At 44.7% G+C, this 18,622-nt stretch overlaps 1 protein-coding gene and 1 pseudogene across 2 annotated transcripts in view; both read right to left on the reverse strand.

Annotated features, from left to right (window-relative positions):
• Nucleotides 1–11,824: 11,824 nt before the first annotated feature.
• Nucleotides 11,825–18,622, reverse strand: part of NIPAL2 (NIPA like domain containing 2) — a 114,868-nt gene continuing 108,070 nt past the window's right edge. Inside the window, exons 9-11 of one of the 2 annotated variants that reach the window (XM_058444162.1) lie at nt 17,120–17,183; nt 15,902–15,957; nt 11,825–14,269 (exon numbers count right to left, since the gene is read on the reverse strand). In XM_058444162.1, coding sequence (XP_058300145.1) covers nt 14,157–14,269; nt 15,902–15,957; nt 17,120–17,183 — 233 coding nt within the window. In that variant the 3' untranslated portion in view covers nt 11,825–14,156. Of the gene's footprint in view, nt 14,270–15,901; nt 15,997–17,119; nt 17,184–18,622 lie in introns of both variants that reach the window. The other variant, XM_032760114.2, reaches the window with a different exon arrangement.
• Nucleotides 13,364–13,485, reverse strand: LOC116813960 (U6 spliceosomal RNA; annotated as a pseudogene).

Genomic DNA, 18,622 nt, shown 5'->3' on the forward strand with positions numbered 1-18,622 from the left:
TTCACACTCATCTTCTCTGGTCACTTCTCATGTCACCACGTTTGGTTTGGCAACTCCTTGCGGGTGGCTGCCAGGCCCTCTTCTCCTCTGCGGGCCCCTTCTGCTTCTCCAGCGCTGACCAGAGTTTTTGCCCTTGATGGCACTTCAGTGTAATGTTTACCACCTGAGTCACGTAGTAGGTGCTTGGCCACTTCTGGAGACAGCCTGAGACAAATGTTACGTGACAATCTTAGACAGCTTCGAGGGGTGTCTTCGTGTGTTTGCAATGTGCACGTTACACAGTTGTGTGCATGCTAACACCGACAAAGCCCGCATGTCCCATTGCTGAGCAGTTTTCAAGCAGGGCTGTTGTCCTTGCTGCTCTGATATGGTCTCCTTGCTATTGTTTTCATCTTTATTCTTCAGACCTCAGCTGAGATAAATCTTCAAGCTCTTCCCCCACCGCCTGAGTGAGCCTATGACTCATGAAGCCCCATGCTTGAGAACAAACAGGCTGTCCCCTCTTCCCCGCCTCTGCCCTCTGTGACCCAGTGCTCTTTCTCCAGCGATGATGAACCTTTATTGCAGCAACAGGGCAGCGTTTGGTCCTGGGATGGTGACATTATTAAAAACAGATTTAGCAATGCTCCAAGTAGTTAGTCCGCCTGCTCAGTAATGGTTTATCATAGTCATAAAGCTAAATGGGACTGTTAGGGGTCAGCTGATCTCTGCTTTTAGACACAACCACACCTACGTCATTCCAATGAGATGGATTTATCTTTTATTTGTTGTTATTTTTTAAAGGGCTCCAGAGAGAGCTTAGAGCTCCCCCTTCTTCAGAAACCTACTCTGGCGTTACAATGTTGCTGGGGCCATGTCATTGATCTGTGTGTGTGCGTGTGTGTGTGTGTGTGCATGCATGTGATGTGTACACGCTGGGTTTCTACAGTGATTTCTGCCCCCACCACTTGCTCTCTGTCCGCCCTTCTTCAGGCACAGGGTCTGAGACAATCACAGCAGAGGAGCCTGCAGATAGCAGCGCAGGTGGGAGCTCGTGGCGTGGGAAGAGGCTACACATTTCCGCGCCTGGATTCCAATCTACCTCCTTCACTGACTTGCTGTGACCCAAGGCAAAGCTGATTAGTCTCCCTGAGCCTCAGTTCCCTCAAGTGTGAAAGTCATAATAACTATGAATTTTCAGTGTCACCAGGATTGGAGGTAATATATGCAAAGTGCCTCGTCCATAGTAGGTGCCCCATAAATACCTGCTATTATTGGGGATAGAAAGAAAGTGCCTGTGGGTGGCAATGGGAACATTCTGACTTGAGCCTCTCCTGAGAACAGAATGTGTGGTCTGTGTGGGCATCCATCAGTCAGGGGTGAGTCCTCCTGGGAAGCCTCCACCGCTCACTGCATGGGGACCCGAGACTGCCTGAGCTGGGGTGGTGCTGGCCCCAGGGCCATTTGCACCCCTACACTTCCAGCTGACTGGCCAGAGCGTCCCGTCCTCTGGCTGTGGAGGACATGGTGCAGGTCCGTGTGTTCTGCGGGGTGTGATGCACGTTGCCTGGCTTCATGAAAAGTAACCTGTCCCTAGGCTGTTGGTTTCCATGGCAGCGCAGGGAAGAGCAGCCAAGCAACCAGGCAGCTAGGCTTAAAAAGAAAAGTAGCATGATTTGGGAACCTAGTGACTGTCATAGTCAGGAGTATGCAGAATTCAGAGATTTGTTTATGTAACAAATATTTATTGGGTCTCTCCCACGTACCAGGCACCCAGGATACATCAGTGAGCATAACAGATCAAGATCCCTGTTCTTGAGGGGCTCACTTTGTGGCAGGTGGGGATAGGGAGGCAGACAATGATCAATAAACATAATAAAAATTTATTCATTATTCTAGCAGGTTATCCCTGCTACAGAGAGAAAGAAAGCAGGGCAACAGGACTAAGGGTACTGGTTGGAGGTGGGGTGGGTTGCAAGATTATAAATAAGGAGGTCAGGGCTGACCTCCTCAAGAAGGTGACATTTGGTCAAAAACTTAAAAAAGCTGAGGGACTTACTCTGTGCAAAGGCCCTGAGGCAGGAGTGTGCCTGGTGTGTTCAGCGAACAGGGAGGAAGCAGTGAAGCTGGAGAGTAGGGAAGGATGGAGCAAGGAGGAGGCTTTCTGGGCAGAGAGGTCATGGAGGTTGGATCACGTCTAGTCTTTTGACTGGGGCTTTTCTACTGAATGATCAGTTAGGGGGCTGTGAGTGATCATCACTGAGAAGTGACAGTGGTGGTAGTGGAGCTGGAGAGGAGTCCAGGGCAAATCCTGTCCCATAGATAGTGGCAATTGAATAGCAGGAACTAGATGAGCATGTAGATGACTGTAACGCAATGAGGAAGACATTGAGTTGCATCCAAGAACGTAAAGGGGATTTGAAGGTGGGAAGGAGCACCTCTGGCTGATAAGGATCATAAAATTGGCCAGGCATAGTAGCTCCCACCTGTAATCCCAGCACCTTGGGAGGCCAAGGCAGGTGGATTGCTTGAGCCCAAGAATTTGAGACCAGCCTGGGAAACACGGCAAAACCCCGTCTCTACAAAAAATACAAAGATTAGCAGAACACGGTGGCCTTCACCTGTGGTCTCAGCTGCTTGGGAGCCTGAAGTAGGAGGATCGCTTGAGCCCAGGAGGTTGAGGCTGGAGTGAGCCGAGATTGTGACACTGCACTCCAGCCTGGGTGACAGGCCCAGATCTTGTTTCAAGAAGAAAAATTGTAAAATTCTTTATCCATATTAGAGATGGGCTTTGAAGGAGAGCTGGACTCCAGTGGAGTGCAGGTGAGCAGATGATGAGGCCAGGAGCAGTAGCAGGGGAAATGCATGCTGGGGGTAGGATCAGGTCTTTCTCTCTCTCCAGGACTCACTGCCCCCACCAGCATGCATGGGAATCTGAGACACAGACAATGGCTCAGACCAGTGTGTGGGCTGGGGTGGTGTTTCAGGTGGGAGGACCTGACATGAGGGTGGCTGCTGGGAGCCTGGGAAAAAGGGGAAGCGTGTGTTGTATGGGACCTATCTCATGGTGGTCAGGGGAGCACAGGGGTGCTGTGAACAGAGGTAGTTTGGTGGCGGCTGGAGAAAGGACGGAGGGTAAATGTGGGGAGTTTGCCTTTGTTTGCACTGAGATTAGGATGTCCCACAGACCATGGTCAAGCAGGGGTGGAAAATGCCAGAACAGGTGTGTGGGATGCTCGGCTTTTTATTGATCTGCACTGATGTCCTCGTTTGCTGAGGTGCTTACAGAATCCATGGGAAGTCTGCAGGATTGGGCTTGGAAAAGGGGAAGGAACCAAGTGAAACCAAATGGCCGGACAAACGGCCAAGGTCAGGTTTCTGGCAAACGCTGGGTGGCATCCTGGCATCATTACAACTGGAGGTTAGGAGCCATCACTGCAGGCAATGAAAGAATCCATTCTAAACTGCCCAGTACTCTAGCCCCAGTGCCCTGGAACGGGGCATCATCTGCCAGGGGTTGGGGAGAGGGAAATCTTGGCTTTCAGCTTTTATAGCGAGGTGCGGGGTGGCTGTGCTTCCCAGCAAGGTTTGCACCGTGGCAGATTCTCCGAACAGAGCAGAGTGTCAGCGTCTGGGAGCAAAGGAGATGAAAGTCCTTGTATGAGTTTGCTACATCAGCTGTAATAAAGTACCATCAACTGGGGGACTTAACAGAAATTTATTGTCTCACAGTCTGGAGCCTACATGTCCAAAATCAAGGTGTTGGTAGGGTTGGTTCCTTTTGAGGTCTGCGAGGAAGATTCTGTTTCATGCCTCTCTGCTGGCTTCAGGTGGTCACAGGTGTCCCTGGGGCTTGTTGACGGTGTCTCACTGTGTCCTAGCCTTGGCTTCACTCTGTGTGTCTCTGTAAGCACGTTTCCCCTTTTTCTATGGACACCAGCTGAACTGGTCAGGGCTCAGTCCCTAATGGCCTCATTTTTAACTTGCTTACCTCTGTCAAGACTCTATTTCCAAATAATGTCACATTCTGAGGTAGTGGGGTTATGACTTTAGTGTTTATTTTGGGTGGGGGCCCCAGTTCAATCCACAAGAGGTCCCCGACAGCCGTGTCAGTTTAGCTTTTTCTGTGACTTTGCTTCCTGTCAAGAACAGGATGGTTTTCATCCTGATAGTTTTAGAGATATATTTATATAACTGTCAATTTTTATATGATGGAAATCAAATAAATCTGCTTTGCTGTTTCGATCACTCATAAAAATCAGTTAACAAGCTTTGGTTTGCTCTCAGCAGTTTCTGTTGATAGATGGTAGATCCAACACTCTGCTGTGCTCGCTGAGAGTGTTCCTGGCCATGAGGTATGTTTTTTCCATTATTAACTTTATTGTTGTGGTGCAAAAATCAGTAGGGAAAGTGAGGCTGCTCCCATTGCTTTTGGACCGAAAAAACATGTTCAGCACGTGGGCTGTGTGCAGGGGCCAAACACCAATTTGCAGCACAGACCCGTCACTCCTGGCCCACCCAGGAGTTGCTTGCTCCTCAGACGGAACTCTCCCCAAACATGTTTGATGTCTCCGTGGTTTTAAGCAAAAGCTTAGAGTCGCACACAGCTCCATTAGGCTTGATGTCTGGGACACCTCTGCTCTTCTGTTGGACGAGCTTTTCCTGTCTTGTCACCTGTGTCTTTGCTGTCAATTCTGTTCTCTCCTGCACATTATTCTGAAGGAGGATGTGAAATCTTTGTGCCAGGCCTAAACCTCCTCTTTTTTTGTTGTGTTTTGTTTTTTGAGACAGAGTCTTGCTTTGTTGCCCAGGCTGGAGTGCAGTGGCGAGATCATAGCTCTCTGCAGCCTCGACCTCCCAGGCTTAAGGGATCCTCCCACCTCAGCCTCCTAAGTAGCTGGGACCACAGGCACACATGTGCCACCATACCTGGCTAATTAATTTTTTTTTTTTTTTTTTTGCACAAACGGGGTCTCCCTGTGTTGCCCAGGCTGGTCTGGAACTCCTTGGCTCAAGTGATCCTCCTACCTTGGCCTCCCAAAGTGCTGGGATTATAGGCATGAGCCACTGTGCCTGGCCAGGTCTGCTCTCTCCACAGTCCGTTTATATTTGTGTCACCTACTCTTTCTCCTACATCTTCCTTCTGGGGCCCAGCAGGCCGGACATAATTAGCTCTACTTTGTGAGAGAACGGGGCCGTGGAAAGCAGAGAAACACCCTGCAACCTTGTCTCCCTCTAAAGAGGGCTGGGAAAAGGAGACTTGGGAGTTAACTCAACAGACCCCCAAACTCAACTTCCATGGAACACAAGGAAGAGAAATAGAAACACAGAAGAAGAAAGCAAATCGTCACTTGCAGTGCTCTTTGGAGAGGGGCTTTCTGTGCAGACGTCCAGTGAAGCCCCCAGGCCGTGGGAAGCCCACAGAGCTGAGTAAACAGGAAACGCTGGGAAGCTATTTTTATTTGGTGCCGTCTTTACTTTCCCTTGTTTCAGTGGAAAATGAGTCTGGATTCCACAAAACTCCTTAGTGAACAACAAATATAACCGGAGGCAGTGCCAAGACTGTCATTCCTCAGCAGTGGTTTGGACACGTTTCTTTTTTGCGGACATCTTGGAAGGCTCAGGCCCATGCTGGGCAGGAAACAGGTGGTTTGCTTTAGAGAAGGCCCATGGAAAGGCCAGCAAGGCAAGCCCTGTGCCCCGGGTGACAGATTTCTGTCCTCCCCTGCAGAATCCTGTTTTCCTGTTAGCGACTGAGAAGCAGGGTGGGCCCTGTCATGTTCTGGGCAGCAGTGTCCCAGGTTGCCACCCCGAGACCCCCAAGCCAAAGGAGAAAGGTGGCCATTGCATACCAGGCTCCATGTGGGTGCCCACCCTGTTCCAAGGCACAGCAGTGGAGCCGCAACCTGGTGCAGGAGTTCCTAGCTTGGGGTGGTGAGAGCCCGGGGGATGGGGTTGTTCTACTTGGAGGCGCCTCTCCTCCCGCGACCCGGTTCATTTCTCTGGTTTTGCCCTAAGAGCCACCTGCTCAGATTTGCATTCCTAGGTGGACAGAGAGTCAAGGAAGGAGGTGTTTAAAGGGCTCTTTTGCTGTTGTGCTCCCTGTTTTTATCCTGTCTGTGACTGAGGGAGTTGATCTTTCTCTCCACACTGAAAAGGGTTCCCATTATGTCCCCTGCTCCCTCAACGTCTTTTTATGCATCACCGCGCCCCACTCCCAACACACACACACACACACACACACACACACACACACACACACACTCACTCAGCAGATGCCTCAGCCGTCATCCAGTGACCATGCATTGAGATTACTCTACATACCTTTAAAAAATAAGGGTATACTGCTCATTAAGATTAGGCCTGGGATCCACCAGGGACTCCTGACCATTTTCTTCGGCCCACTTTCTTCCATCTTCTATCCGAAGGTTGTCCCCTACCACTATGGACTCTCGCTGAACAGTCCTGCACCATAGTGTGAATACTGGAAATGATGGCCTCCTGGTTTTCATGAAGTATTTCTCAAATGAACTCATTCCTTCCCTGTCTGGTGCCAACAGCGTGACCTGTCTATTGTCTTCTGGAAACCCAATGACTCCCATGGAACTCAGGCCCTTTGGTGGCTCAGAAGAGTCTCTCCAGCCAGCTGGAGGGAGTTGGCTGTTACTGTAAGTGTGCCATGAACTTTATACACCTGCAACAGGTCCTGGGCTTTGCTCTCCTGGTCACCTCTCTCAGAGTCTTTGTTTTCCTTGCAGTATTTTCTTACTTCCCCTGTCTCTGCCAACAGATTTGGCTCTTAGCTCATTTACACTCATGATTCCCTCTTCCTTGTATACTATTAACCTTGGCTTGCCAAGGCCCTCTCTGGTCCCCTTGTACCTTTATATCTCTCTGGGAAGCCTTCCAGTATCAGCTCCCACTCCTACCTCCTTGACTGTCTCCATGCCTCTCAACCCAAGTTCTGGAGAGTGAGATTCTGGATGGCCCAGCCCATTCTTCTCTGGAGACAGCTGTTTTGCTCAAGGCCAACTCAGAGGTCACTGTCCAGCTCATGGCCTCGTTATGCTTGATTGTTTCTGGTAGGATGTGATGAGCCACAAATGCAAAGGTAGAGTTCAGTCATTATTTCTTGACTATCTTTTATACCATCTTATACTGAGAGTGACTGCCTAAGGAAGATACGGAGGAATGTCCTTAAATTCTTTTTTTTTTTTTTTTTTTCAGACGGAGTCTCACTCTGTCGCCCAGGCTGGAGTGCAGTGGTGAGATTTCGGCTCACTGCAAGCTCTGCTTCCCAAGTTCATGCCACTCTCCTGCCTCAGCCTCCCGAGTAGCTGGAACTACAGGCGCCCACCACCACGCCCAGCTTATTTTTTGCATTTTTAGTAGAGACGGGGTTTCACCATGTTAGCCAGGATGGTCTCAATCTCCTGACCTCGTGATGCGCACACCTCGGCCTCCCAAAGTGCTGGGATTACAGGCATGAGCCACCACGCCTGGCCCTTAAATTCTGATAGGTGAGTTTTATTGTTGTTGTTTTTGAGTGTTATTTGCCAGTGTGCATGGATAGGTGAGTTTTTGGAAAGATACTGATTATGTTCGTTAAGTTCAGTCTGCATCCCCGGAAATGAAGTTAATGCAATCGTTTACTTCCCAAATCAAGCCTGAACTCTTAAATCTGTGTTATAGCTGGCCACTCAGGGCCTTCTTGCTTTTCTAGCCTTACCGAGTTGCCTTCCTCTTCGTGTGATGCCACGTTGTAGATGTTTACCAGGCTTAAACTATTCAGTTTCTTCTTTGCTCATGGGGCTTCCCCTTATGTCCAAATTCTACGTGCACTTCAAAGACCAGGTCAATCCCTGTTTTAGTTTCCTAGAGTTTCCACAATAAATCACCACTAAGGAGGTCAGAAGTCTGAAATCAAGTAGTCAGGGCTGTGCTCCCTCGGAAGGCGCTAGGGGAGAGTCCTGCCCTGTCTCCTCTAGTTTCTGATGGCTCTAGGTCTGCTTTGGCTTGTGATTCCAGGACTCCAGTCTCTGCTTCTATCTTCACAGGGCCCTCTCTGTGTTTTGCCTTTTCTTCTGTCTAAGGACACTTGTCACTGGATTTAGGTGCCACCCAGGTAATCCCGGTTGCTTTCATCTCAAGATCCTGAATTCCTTTTGCAAATAACTTGTTTCCAAATATGGTCACATTCACAGGTTGTAGGGTTTAGGACATGGACATATTGTTTCAGGGGCCACCATTTAACCCACTACAATCCTGAATCCCTTTGAAGACTGTGCCCTAGACCTTTCTCTCCTCCGAGCTCCCATGCCCTTTAAGTCTCTTAAGGCATTTTTGACATTCAATTGCAGAGTGTAGGTACTTTGGCCACTTGTGCTAAGAGTGTGGGTTACAGAGCTAGATGTCCTGGGTTCAAATCCCAGCTCCGCCACTTGCCAGCTGAATGACATTGGTCAAGTCACTTAACTCCTTTTGCCAGGACTGGGACACAGTGAGGCACCTAGGGCACAACATTTAAAGAGGCACTCACTCTCGGGGTCCTCTCACCACCCTGCAAGTCAGATTTTCATAAGCTTCCTTAAATTGTGTGCCTTGGGCCTCTCTTGACTTACCCTAGTCCCTGCCCTGCCTCTTATCATAGTTTTCTAATCTGTAAAGTGGGGATCAGGACCTCTCTAATAGAGAATTTTAAGGATTAAATGAGTAACACAAGTAAAATATTAGCAGTAAGGGCTCAATAAATGATAGCTATGGTTTCTCTAACTAGACAGACAACTCCCAAAGAGCTGGTCTAATTCACCATCATATTCCCAATAACTTTAAATTGCAAAAACTTGGAAGGTTTTTGCAATTGCAAGATGTCCTTCCAAGATGACAGCTATTTATCTACTTATCCAACCAAGTAGGTGAATAGGCGAATAAACTGTGGTACATCCAGGCAATGGAATACTATTCAGCACTCAAAAGAAATGACCAACTAAGTGTAAATAGCCATGGAGGAGCCTTAAATCCATGTTACTAAGTGAAAGAAGCCAATTTGAAAAAGCTACATACTATATGATTTCAACATATGACATTCTGGAAAAGGCAAAACTTTGGAGACAGTAAAAAGATCAGTGGTTGCCAGGGCCTGCAGGGAGGGAGGGATGACTAGGCAGAGCACAGAGGGTTTTTGAAACTGATCTGTATGATACTATAATGATGGGTACATGTCATCAAACACTTTTCCAAACCCATAGAATGTATAACAGCAAGAGTGAACCCTAATGTCAACTAGGGAGTTTGGGTGATAATGACGTGCCAATGTAGGCTCACTGATTGTAACAAATGTACCACTCTGGTGGGGGATGTTGCTAATAGGAGAGGCTACGCATGTGAAGGCGCAGGAAGCAGATGGCAATTCTCTGTACCTTCTGCTCAATTTTGCTGTGACCTAAAGCTGCTCTACAAAATAAAGTCTATTAAAAAAATGCACATTACATTGAAAATTGTAGGTGATCAATTATGTTTGAGTGAATTAATGAACATTTGCTAAGATTGAGGCATGTGGTAATTGAGCTAGTAGTCTATAATCAGGCAAATAACCCAGGCTTTGAGTCCCTGGGTCAAGAGTTCTTGAGTTGATTCGTCTCCTTGTTCATGCACAGTGTTTAGAAGGTTTAGGTGAGGTGCTTTGGATAGAGGGAGTAGAGCCCAAGCCTCAGAACATTTCTGAGGTTGGTTTTCAAATTAGAACCATGAGGGAAAGGCTTGAAAGTGGGATGCGTGCACACTGGACGGATTTGCTCATGTTTGGATAGCAGCAGCTCAAATGTGCAAAGTGGCTTCGGTCCATGCATGCTGGTCCTACCAGGAATGGAGGGCTCTTTCTTGGCTACGCATTTATCAGCTCCCTGGGAAGGAGATTCTTTCCTGGAACATGGAGACTATCTTACATCTTGTCTGGAACTCCATGAAACTCTTGGCAGCACCTGGCCCAGCAGGGTGCACCCCGAAACACCACATTTATTTGATATTGGGATTGATATTTCTCTTTTACATTGTGGTTGGGACTCATTAACTCTCAATAAGGACCAACATTAAAGGAGGAGTTTCCTCCCTCTCAGGAAAAAAAAAAAGCTTCCTTGGATGGGCCACAGCTCCTGTAACTGATTTGCTCTCCTGGCACAGGACATCATGTTGTGTGGTACCCTGAGGCTGGTGAGAAAGGGAACAGACTCAAAAATTCCTGGGTGGGAAGGCTCTTCCTTGCATTTACCACAATTGCTAAAATGCTAGGTTTAATAGCCCAAGGCTGGTCTATATTTGCATGGAAACTGTGTATGTGTGGACTTTTATTTTATTTTTTTACTTCAAGATGGTCATAATAAGAGCCAGACTGTTGATGAGTCTAACGATTAGAAGCAGCCTCTAAATTCCCCATACAATCATGTTGGGCTCAATTTTGAGATTTTGTTCTAATAGTTCAAAATGTGTGGTGTTTATCTAGCAGCCTCACTAAAGGACTCACATTCACTGGTGCCAAACATGTGCATTAGCCTTGCAGCCGCCCGGTGCAAAGACTGCCTCTATAACCAGCCATAGAGTTTAAGTAAAGCAGTCTGGAAGAGTGTTGGTAAGGTTCATGTTAGTAACTGCTATATTTATGTCCATCATATCACTGTTTGTTAAATTGGCAAGCACTGAGGCAGCCTTCAGCGTGGCTGAGTGTGTACACTCACCATTCCTGGATGAGTTGCATGCTTGGAAACAGGAGCACAAAGAGGGTGCTTGGCTTAGGGAACTTGGCTCGACATTTCTATCTCTTTGAGTCATGTCCACCATTACACCTGCGTCCTTCGGAGCCAAACTTACACATTACCACCATTACTCTTTCATAGCATCGAAACTGTACTCATCTATGAAATCTGCCTTTCTCTTTCTTACGTTGCCACAGAACAGAATCTCTAGGAGTGTGTGGGGTATTGAAGAGGAGGAAGAATACATTCTGGGTCACTGCTTGAGAAATTTTTTTATTGTATTTGTTTTCAAGTGATTCTGGTAATCAAAGTATTGCAGTTACAGGGCAAGCAAACATTTAAGCCAAAAAACAATCATATGGCAAAGGCCTCTGCTTTAATCTACCACGTGAGAGGTCATTGTTACTCATTTCCAAAGCTGTTACAGACTTGGAATGTGGAATTGGAGAGGCTTTTCGAATTTAGTTAGTGGTGTTCACAAAAGAACCACTGCCTTTCAACTTGGACCCTAAGAATGAACTTATCACTTCCATTTAGAACTTATATAAGCAAAAATATCTGAAGGCAAATATCAAGCCATGGTTCCACACTCCCCAAGTATCTCATTTGTCATGAGCCATGAGTGTCACTTTTTCAACTCCTTCCCTGAATGCCCAATCAACAGGAAAGAAGCTGCAGAGCAAGGGCAGAAGAATCTAGACCAGGTGTTGGGAACTATAGCTCATAGACTGGCCACTTGTTTTTGGTTTTTTTTTTTTTGAGACAGTCTTACTCTGTCACCCCGGCTGGAGTGCAATGACGTGATCTCGGCTCACTGCAACCTCTACCTCCTGGGTTCAAGCGATTCTCCTGCCTCAGCCTCCCGAGTAGCTGGGACTCCAGGCACCCACTGTCACGCCTGGCTAATTTTTGTACTTTTAGTAGAGATGGAGTTTCACTATGTTGACCAGGCTGGTCCCAAACTCCTAACCTCAGATGATCTGTTGGCCTCAGCCTCCCAGAGTGCTGGGATTACAGGCATGAGCCACCATGCCTGGCCTGTAAATAAAGTTTTACTGGAACATAGCCATGCTCTTCTGTTTACATCTTGTATAGCCATGCTCTTCTGTTTACATCTTGTCTATGGCTGCTTTAGTGCTACAATGGCAGAGTTGGGTAGTTGGGACAGACACCATGTCTGTCTGTTGGGACAGACAACACAAACTCCAAAATATGTACTCTGTGGGTCTTTACTGAAAACTTTGCCGACCCTTGGTCTAGACAAATAGTCAGATGAGCTAACAGTTGGCTAAAGGTCCTCAACTCACAATGCCAAGAGAAGGACTGAGTTGGCTTTAGTTGTTGTCATGCACTGTGTGATTTAAAAAATCCTACAAGCCAGTACAACTAAAACTCCTATTTACCTTACTTTGGAGCAACAATAGGGAAAGTAAAACTAGGTCTGAATATATTTTATATGTTACCTGGACTTCTAAAACATTGTTGATTGCTTAAATGTGCATAAGTCAATGTCATTTCTCAAAACGTTTAATAGATGCAACTGTTGGCAGCTGCTAAAGTACTGGTGTTATGCTTGTGCCTGTGTGAAATTCTACAGTGCTGAAAACCTCATGCACTCTAGCTATGAATGCAGGTCTACTTGAAGCAAAACTCTTCAGTCTAATTGTTTTCTCAATCTTTGAAACCAGTTTTAAGAGTCACCAGAAATCTGTAGTTTAAGGCACCAGATACATTTCTCGGCTGAGCCTTGTAGTACCAATATGCTGGACCAATTCGGTAAAATACGCCATAAATTATGACTGCTTTATCTGAATGCATGGGACATTTGCTACAATGGCGGGAATTATTACCAGGAGTTTAGGAGCCAGACATGGGTTCTGTATTTTTCATACATTGGTGATCAATTCAAATCTCTTTCCTTTGCAGCCAGGTTTGGTCAGTCTGGCCAGGAGTGCAGATTATGACAAAGAACAAAGCTAAAAGACCTGAGCCATTAAGGTTACAGTCTCAATACCACCGAGTTAAACAACCTATTTAAATGCAAGACTATTGATTGGAATGATATTGGACAGACATGTCAGAAGTGATCTGAAGGCTTTGAAATGTCATTAAGGGTGGGACTTATTATTGGATGTTGGCTACAACAAAGGCTACCTCTTTTCTTCTCCTTTAAATATTAGGTAGATCATAAATAACAGATATTATTATGGATTCTACCTGCAAATATGTCTTAGTAGATATGTGATGAATTGGAGTGGAAAAGCCATTCAGGAAACAGGAGGACTTGGGCTTCCTCTTGAAGCTCAGGTTTGACCACTGGGTTGTTTTCTATGTCTACAGATTTAAATGGCTGAAATTCAGTTCTCTAATCACAACTCTCCTTTTATCTAGAAGAATTTACAAAGCTTGAGATAATGACTTTGGGAAGAAATGATGTGTAGTGAAACTATCACTAAGAATTTAAATATGATGTTTTAGACTTATATGGAGAATAAGACATATAAATCCACTTGATAAATTATAAGATCTATAAAAACAAAGACATAGGATATTAAATTTTTCTTCAGTTTCAAGTATAATAGAATCATACAGCTGAAGAAAACGTCACCATTCTATATTTTTATTAAAAAATAAAAAAAAAATTGGTCCTACTTTTTGTCTCTAATGCTTCGTGAATTTATGTGTCAGCCTTGTGTGGCGGCTGTGCTAATCTTCTCTGCATTGTTCCTATTTTAGTACATGGGCTACCGAAACAAGCAGAGTCCTACTTCTTAAACTTCCTCTTTCTTACATTTAAAAAGCCCACCAGTCAAGGTCTTTTAATTTTGGTATACACCATCACTGAATGTCATTTATAAATTCTAATTTTGAAGAGACCCTTAATTTTCAAAGGAGGACTTTGATAGCATTAGTTTTCAGAAAAGATGACTTGCAATTCTAATTTAGGACTTGAAAGGTGAGATTTTTATAGGGAGGGTTATAAAAGGTGTCTTAGAAAAAAAATGAGCACTCTCAAACCTTTCTTTTGGGAGTCAGGTTGTGGGGCTGAAGTGATTTTTTAAAGTGAAGCAACTGACACTACCCGTGGGAGAAGCCACCTATGCGACCTGTGGCCAAACCGCAAATGTACGTTTCTGTGCAACATTCCTGCTAGAGCAGCCGGGCTCTGAGTAAGGTGCAGCTGGCTAGATAATCACTAGGGAGAGGTCCAGGGTGTGAGGAACACTCCAAATCACATTCCATGGAAATATTAGACTGTCAGAGCTTAGGAAGTCCCCGATTGTCCATAGACGCTGAGGTGAGGGAAAGGACTGAAGTGAATGCTAGCACATGTCAGCTTATAAAAGAGCTGCTGATACAAATTGAACATGTGCAATTTTTTAAAAAGGTGGTATGGAATAACAGGCCAACAGCCATCCCTCTCAGCATTTAGACCTCTTTCTTCTCTCCACCTTGGCTCTTTGTTGAGTCACTTCCATCAGGCAAAGTTCCATAGGATAAGCTATTTGAATCTGGTTGTATTTTGTCCAACGTTTGTTTCCCTGTGGAGATAATAATCATAGAGAATCTTTTGAGGTCTTACAGAAAAATAAGTCTTAATAATTTCTCCTCAATCTAGGCCACATTTTATCACCTCTCTTTTATATTATGTGGGCACTCTCTAAACAGAAGAGATGAATGTCAAGGAAGAAAAGGCCCTTGGAACGCCATGTCTCTAGCTATGTGATAGCGAGCTGTCTGTGTCAGAGCCACTATCCCCACCCCACAGGATCTACATGCTGGGCATGGAAATCAGGTGGGTTTAGTCTGGAGATTCACGTGAAGCATTCACTCATCTCCAAGCCTTTCTCTCCGGGGTTGTGTCTTCTTTTCCATGTCGAATGCATATTAACAACATAGAAAAATAGCCTTTGATAGTGACTTCTAAAGCTGCTGTGGAGTCTATGCATTGGGCTTTGTGAAATAAAAAATAGAGTTAAAAATAATCAGGCTGGGCGCAGTGGCTCACACCTATAATCCCAGTACGTTGGGAGGCCGAGGCAGGCGAATCACTTGAGGTCAGGAGTTCGAGACCAGCCTGGCCAACATGGTGAAAACCCATCTCTGCTAAAAATACAAAAATTAGCCAGGCATGGTGGTGCCTACCTGGGAGGCTGAGACACGAGAATCACTTGGACCCGGGAGGGGGAGGCTGCAGTAAGCTGAGATTGTGCCACTGCACTCCAGCCTGGGCAACAGAGCAAGACTCTGTCTCAAAAAAAAAAAAAATCAAACTTTATTTCCTATCAAAGAACCTCTAACCATATAAGGCTTCTATCACACGCACCTTTGCCACTGATGCCAATTCTTTCATTGACTGCTCCCAGCAGATAAGATGGCTTGAATGGCAAACAGAACACAGAATTCATTCATGGGGCCATATTTCTCAGTCTTAGGGATGAGGCTTCCCTAGTTTTTGCTTCACAGGCATGATGCTAACAGAATGGTGGAGAAAGCTGTGAGAATATCTCCACTCCTGCCTGGAAAGCTATAGGTCCCCTACATCCCCAGTAAGGCTGGAGAGTGCTGAGGGCGGGTGGACAGGGGAGGAGGTGACACAGCAGACAGTTTCCTTTGTCCTGGACTTGGCTTTTGTTGTCTACATGACTAGGCGAGCTATTTCTCAGTGAGAGTGAGAACGGGAAAGAGTGTTTCCTCTCTGGGTAGGCAGAGTGAGGAACGGGGAAGAAACTACTCATGTTTTGGCGACTGTCCTGAGCCACAGTGCACAGGCCACCCCAGGCTTCCCCCAAGACATGTTCCTTAGCTGCCTACCCTTTGTCCTTGGATATTCCTTCAAGGCTCTCAGAGTGGCAGGGGTCTGCTGCTGGTAGTCATTGCTACTCTTTTCTCTACCTTTTCCAATTTAAGGAAACCCAAAAAGGAAATCCTCCAAATCACCCAAATCGAGGAAACATGGTCAGTTCTTTTATATACCCAGTTCTGTGCAAAACTGACATTCAATAAATTATTAGTAACATTTACACTGAAAATAGCACCTTTGGTTTCATTATTAAATGTACATTTTTTAGGGTAAGAATTATGTTTTATATTAACTTACCACCCAAAATAATACCAATAATTATTCATTTATAAGGATCAAATTTTCCACTATAAAGAATATGTGATTTTACCTGGAATGTTTCCAAAATCAATATAAGACTCTTGCAGATGTTCCTTTTCTCGATTTCTTGTGACCAAAAATACACCAAGGAATGACAGAAAACACCTGTAAGAATAATATTAATAAAGAATACAAGAACACTGAAACAGATGCATGGTATTAAATAACTGAGCTCCATATTCTACATGATGACATAAATCCCATTGGTTTTGTTCATCCAGTTTCTCATGGTAAGCTTCCTAGTATTTGTCTTAATTAGCACAGCCAATAGTTCTACCCAGAACCAAGACTTGGGCAGATTCCAGTAGATCTCTGCCCCAGGTTTTTACCATCTGAGGGCTAATTCAGGCTCAAAACCCTTTGGGTAGACACCCTGTCTCATTTTCTGCCCATGCACGCCTAGATCCATTTCCGGCATGTGACACAAGAGAAAAAATAATTTATTCTTTAATTTTCTAAGAAATCTAGTTGTCCTTGGCCGTAAGAGTAGTCAAAATTTCCAGACCTCAGAAGTTTGGCCTTGCCCAATTATCTTATGAAATTGAATTTTCAAGATAGATGGCTTCCTCCACCGAAAATAGCCTAGGCTCAAGTTTGCATAACAATGATCATGCTGACTACTACTAGATCAAGGAGCAGTTAAACATTTAATGAAGTGCCTCATGGAGTCATGGAAGCTCCTATACACTGGCGATATATTGTCAAAGTTCTGCTCTCTGTTTGCAAGCAATGCTAGCAATGATGCCCACCAAATCTCTAGGGAGAGCTCAAGCTGCACACTCTAACACAAGAAAGGGATGCTACCAACCTGATACTATCATGACTAAGCAAGGGATCTGCCCATCTTGCCCTTTTATTTTGGGCGATCCTAGAGGATCATGATTCTCTAATTTAGATCTAATCTAGGGGTTCCCAAGAGCGAAGTAGGTCTGATACAGTACAGAAATGTCGTGGAGCAACTACAAGGGCCAGTGGATGTACCTTGTCTTTGGCCTGGAATTGAAAATCCCCAATGTTTCAGAACTGCAGAGGGATACCTAAGTCACAAAGCCGAAGACACTGAGCCCTGTGTAGGGCCTTAAGTTTAAAAATATGTTTCTTTTAGGAAGTCAGGAAACTGATGTTTCTTATATTATTTTCCAATTTTCTATACCTCTGGTACAATGCCAAAAATCCTATGTAAAAGTAATAGAATTTCACATACTTTACCTCTGAGACATTTACTCACCCAAAAAGATATATAAATACAGTGAGAAAAGCAGCACCAAGGAATTCCTGATAAAATATGATACCTGTAACACAGGAAAAGAAGACAAAATTGATTTTGAAGTAAAGTTATTTATAATAGCTAAATATTGTTTGTAAAATTATGTTAATATGTTATTTTTTCAAAGTAAATTTAGTCATCCTTAAAATGCACATTCAGCAGTTTAGTTTAAGAAAATTTGCATGCCACACATTCTGAATTATTCCAAAAAGAACATCGGTTTGTAGACCTGATATAATTATTATTATTATAAAATCAACATAATTGATATATATTTGCAAGCAGAAATTTCTCATCCAGTCCAGGATTACCCAACTGGAACATACAAGAAAACAACAATCTAACGACTATTCCCCATCTGGAGTTTTAGCTCAGGGGTCAGCCAGCCTGGCCTGAGAGTCTGGGTGGACTCTGGGGCTTCTGACATGGCAGGTCCACCTCGGGCCAGCTGCTGCCACCCATGCTGTCACTTGTGGCGATGCCCAGTGATCTGTTGGTCTGGCCACATGGCGACTCAAGTGCTGAAGCACACTCTAGCAGCCGAAGTGCTACCTTAGCTCCACTTCCCACTGCCAAGCCCCCTCTCATCTTCTTCTGGTCTTCCAAAGGTAAACAAGGATGCATCATCTACTTTGATGAACTTTGCTTCTCTCCCTGTTGGCCTCAATGATTTCTTCTGTAAAGTTCCAAAGCCTTCATAGAGTTTTTGTTAAGATATCTTTAAGTTATATGTTGCCTGGAATTAAATTTTGTTGTGTGTGGTGTTATCCTTGCTAGCCAGCCAACAAATATTTATTGAACATCTGCTGTGTGTCAGCCACTACTCTAGGTCTTGGAGAAATGACAAGACAGAGACCTATCCTCTTGGAGCTTTCTCAATCTTCACCTTATCTCCTTACCTAGGGAATGAACTTCTTACAGGAAGAAGCCATGTCCAGTTCTAATGAATATTTGTTGAATGAATGAAACTTTCTGAAGCACACTCCAGGTTATTACATACTTTCTTATAATCATTTTAATGTTTTCATGTTATTTTAAACTGATATACCATAATATTCATTTCTCTAAGAGCATTTCAAGTTGGTTCTACATCTTTTTTCTCTTTTTATTTTTTCAATTTTTTTTCTTTAGTAAAGTAGCAATGTACTTCTTTGTACAGGCGTATCTTGGAGATACGTGGATTTGGTTCCAGATCACATCACAATAAAGCTAATCTCTCAATAAAGCAAGTCACACTAAATTTTTGGTTTCCCAGTGTACATAAAATTTATGTTTACACTATACTATAGTTTATCAAATGTGCAATAGCATTATGTCTTAAAAAAGTACATACCTTAAACTACTTTCTTGCTAAAAATGCTAACGATCATCTGAGCCTGCAGCGAGTCCTATCTAATGATCATCTGAGCCTGCAGCGAGTCCTATCTAATGATCATCTGAGCCTGCAGCGAGTCCTATCTAATG

Source organism: Hylobates moloch, unplaced genomic scaffold (assembly GCF_009828535.3).
Source record: "Hylobates moloch isolate HMO894 unplaced genomic scaffold, HMol_V3 SCAFFOLD_9, whole genome shotgun sequence".
NCBI classification, from domain to species: domain Eukaryota; kingdom Metazoa; phylum Chordata; class Mammalia; order Primates; family Hylobatidae; genus Hylobates; species Hylobates moloch.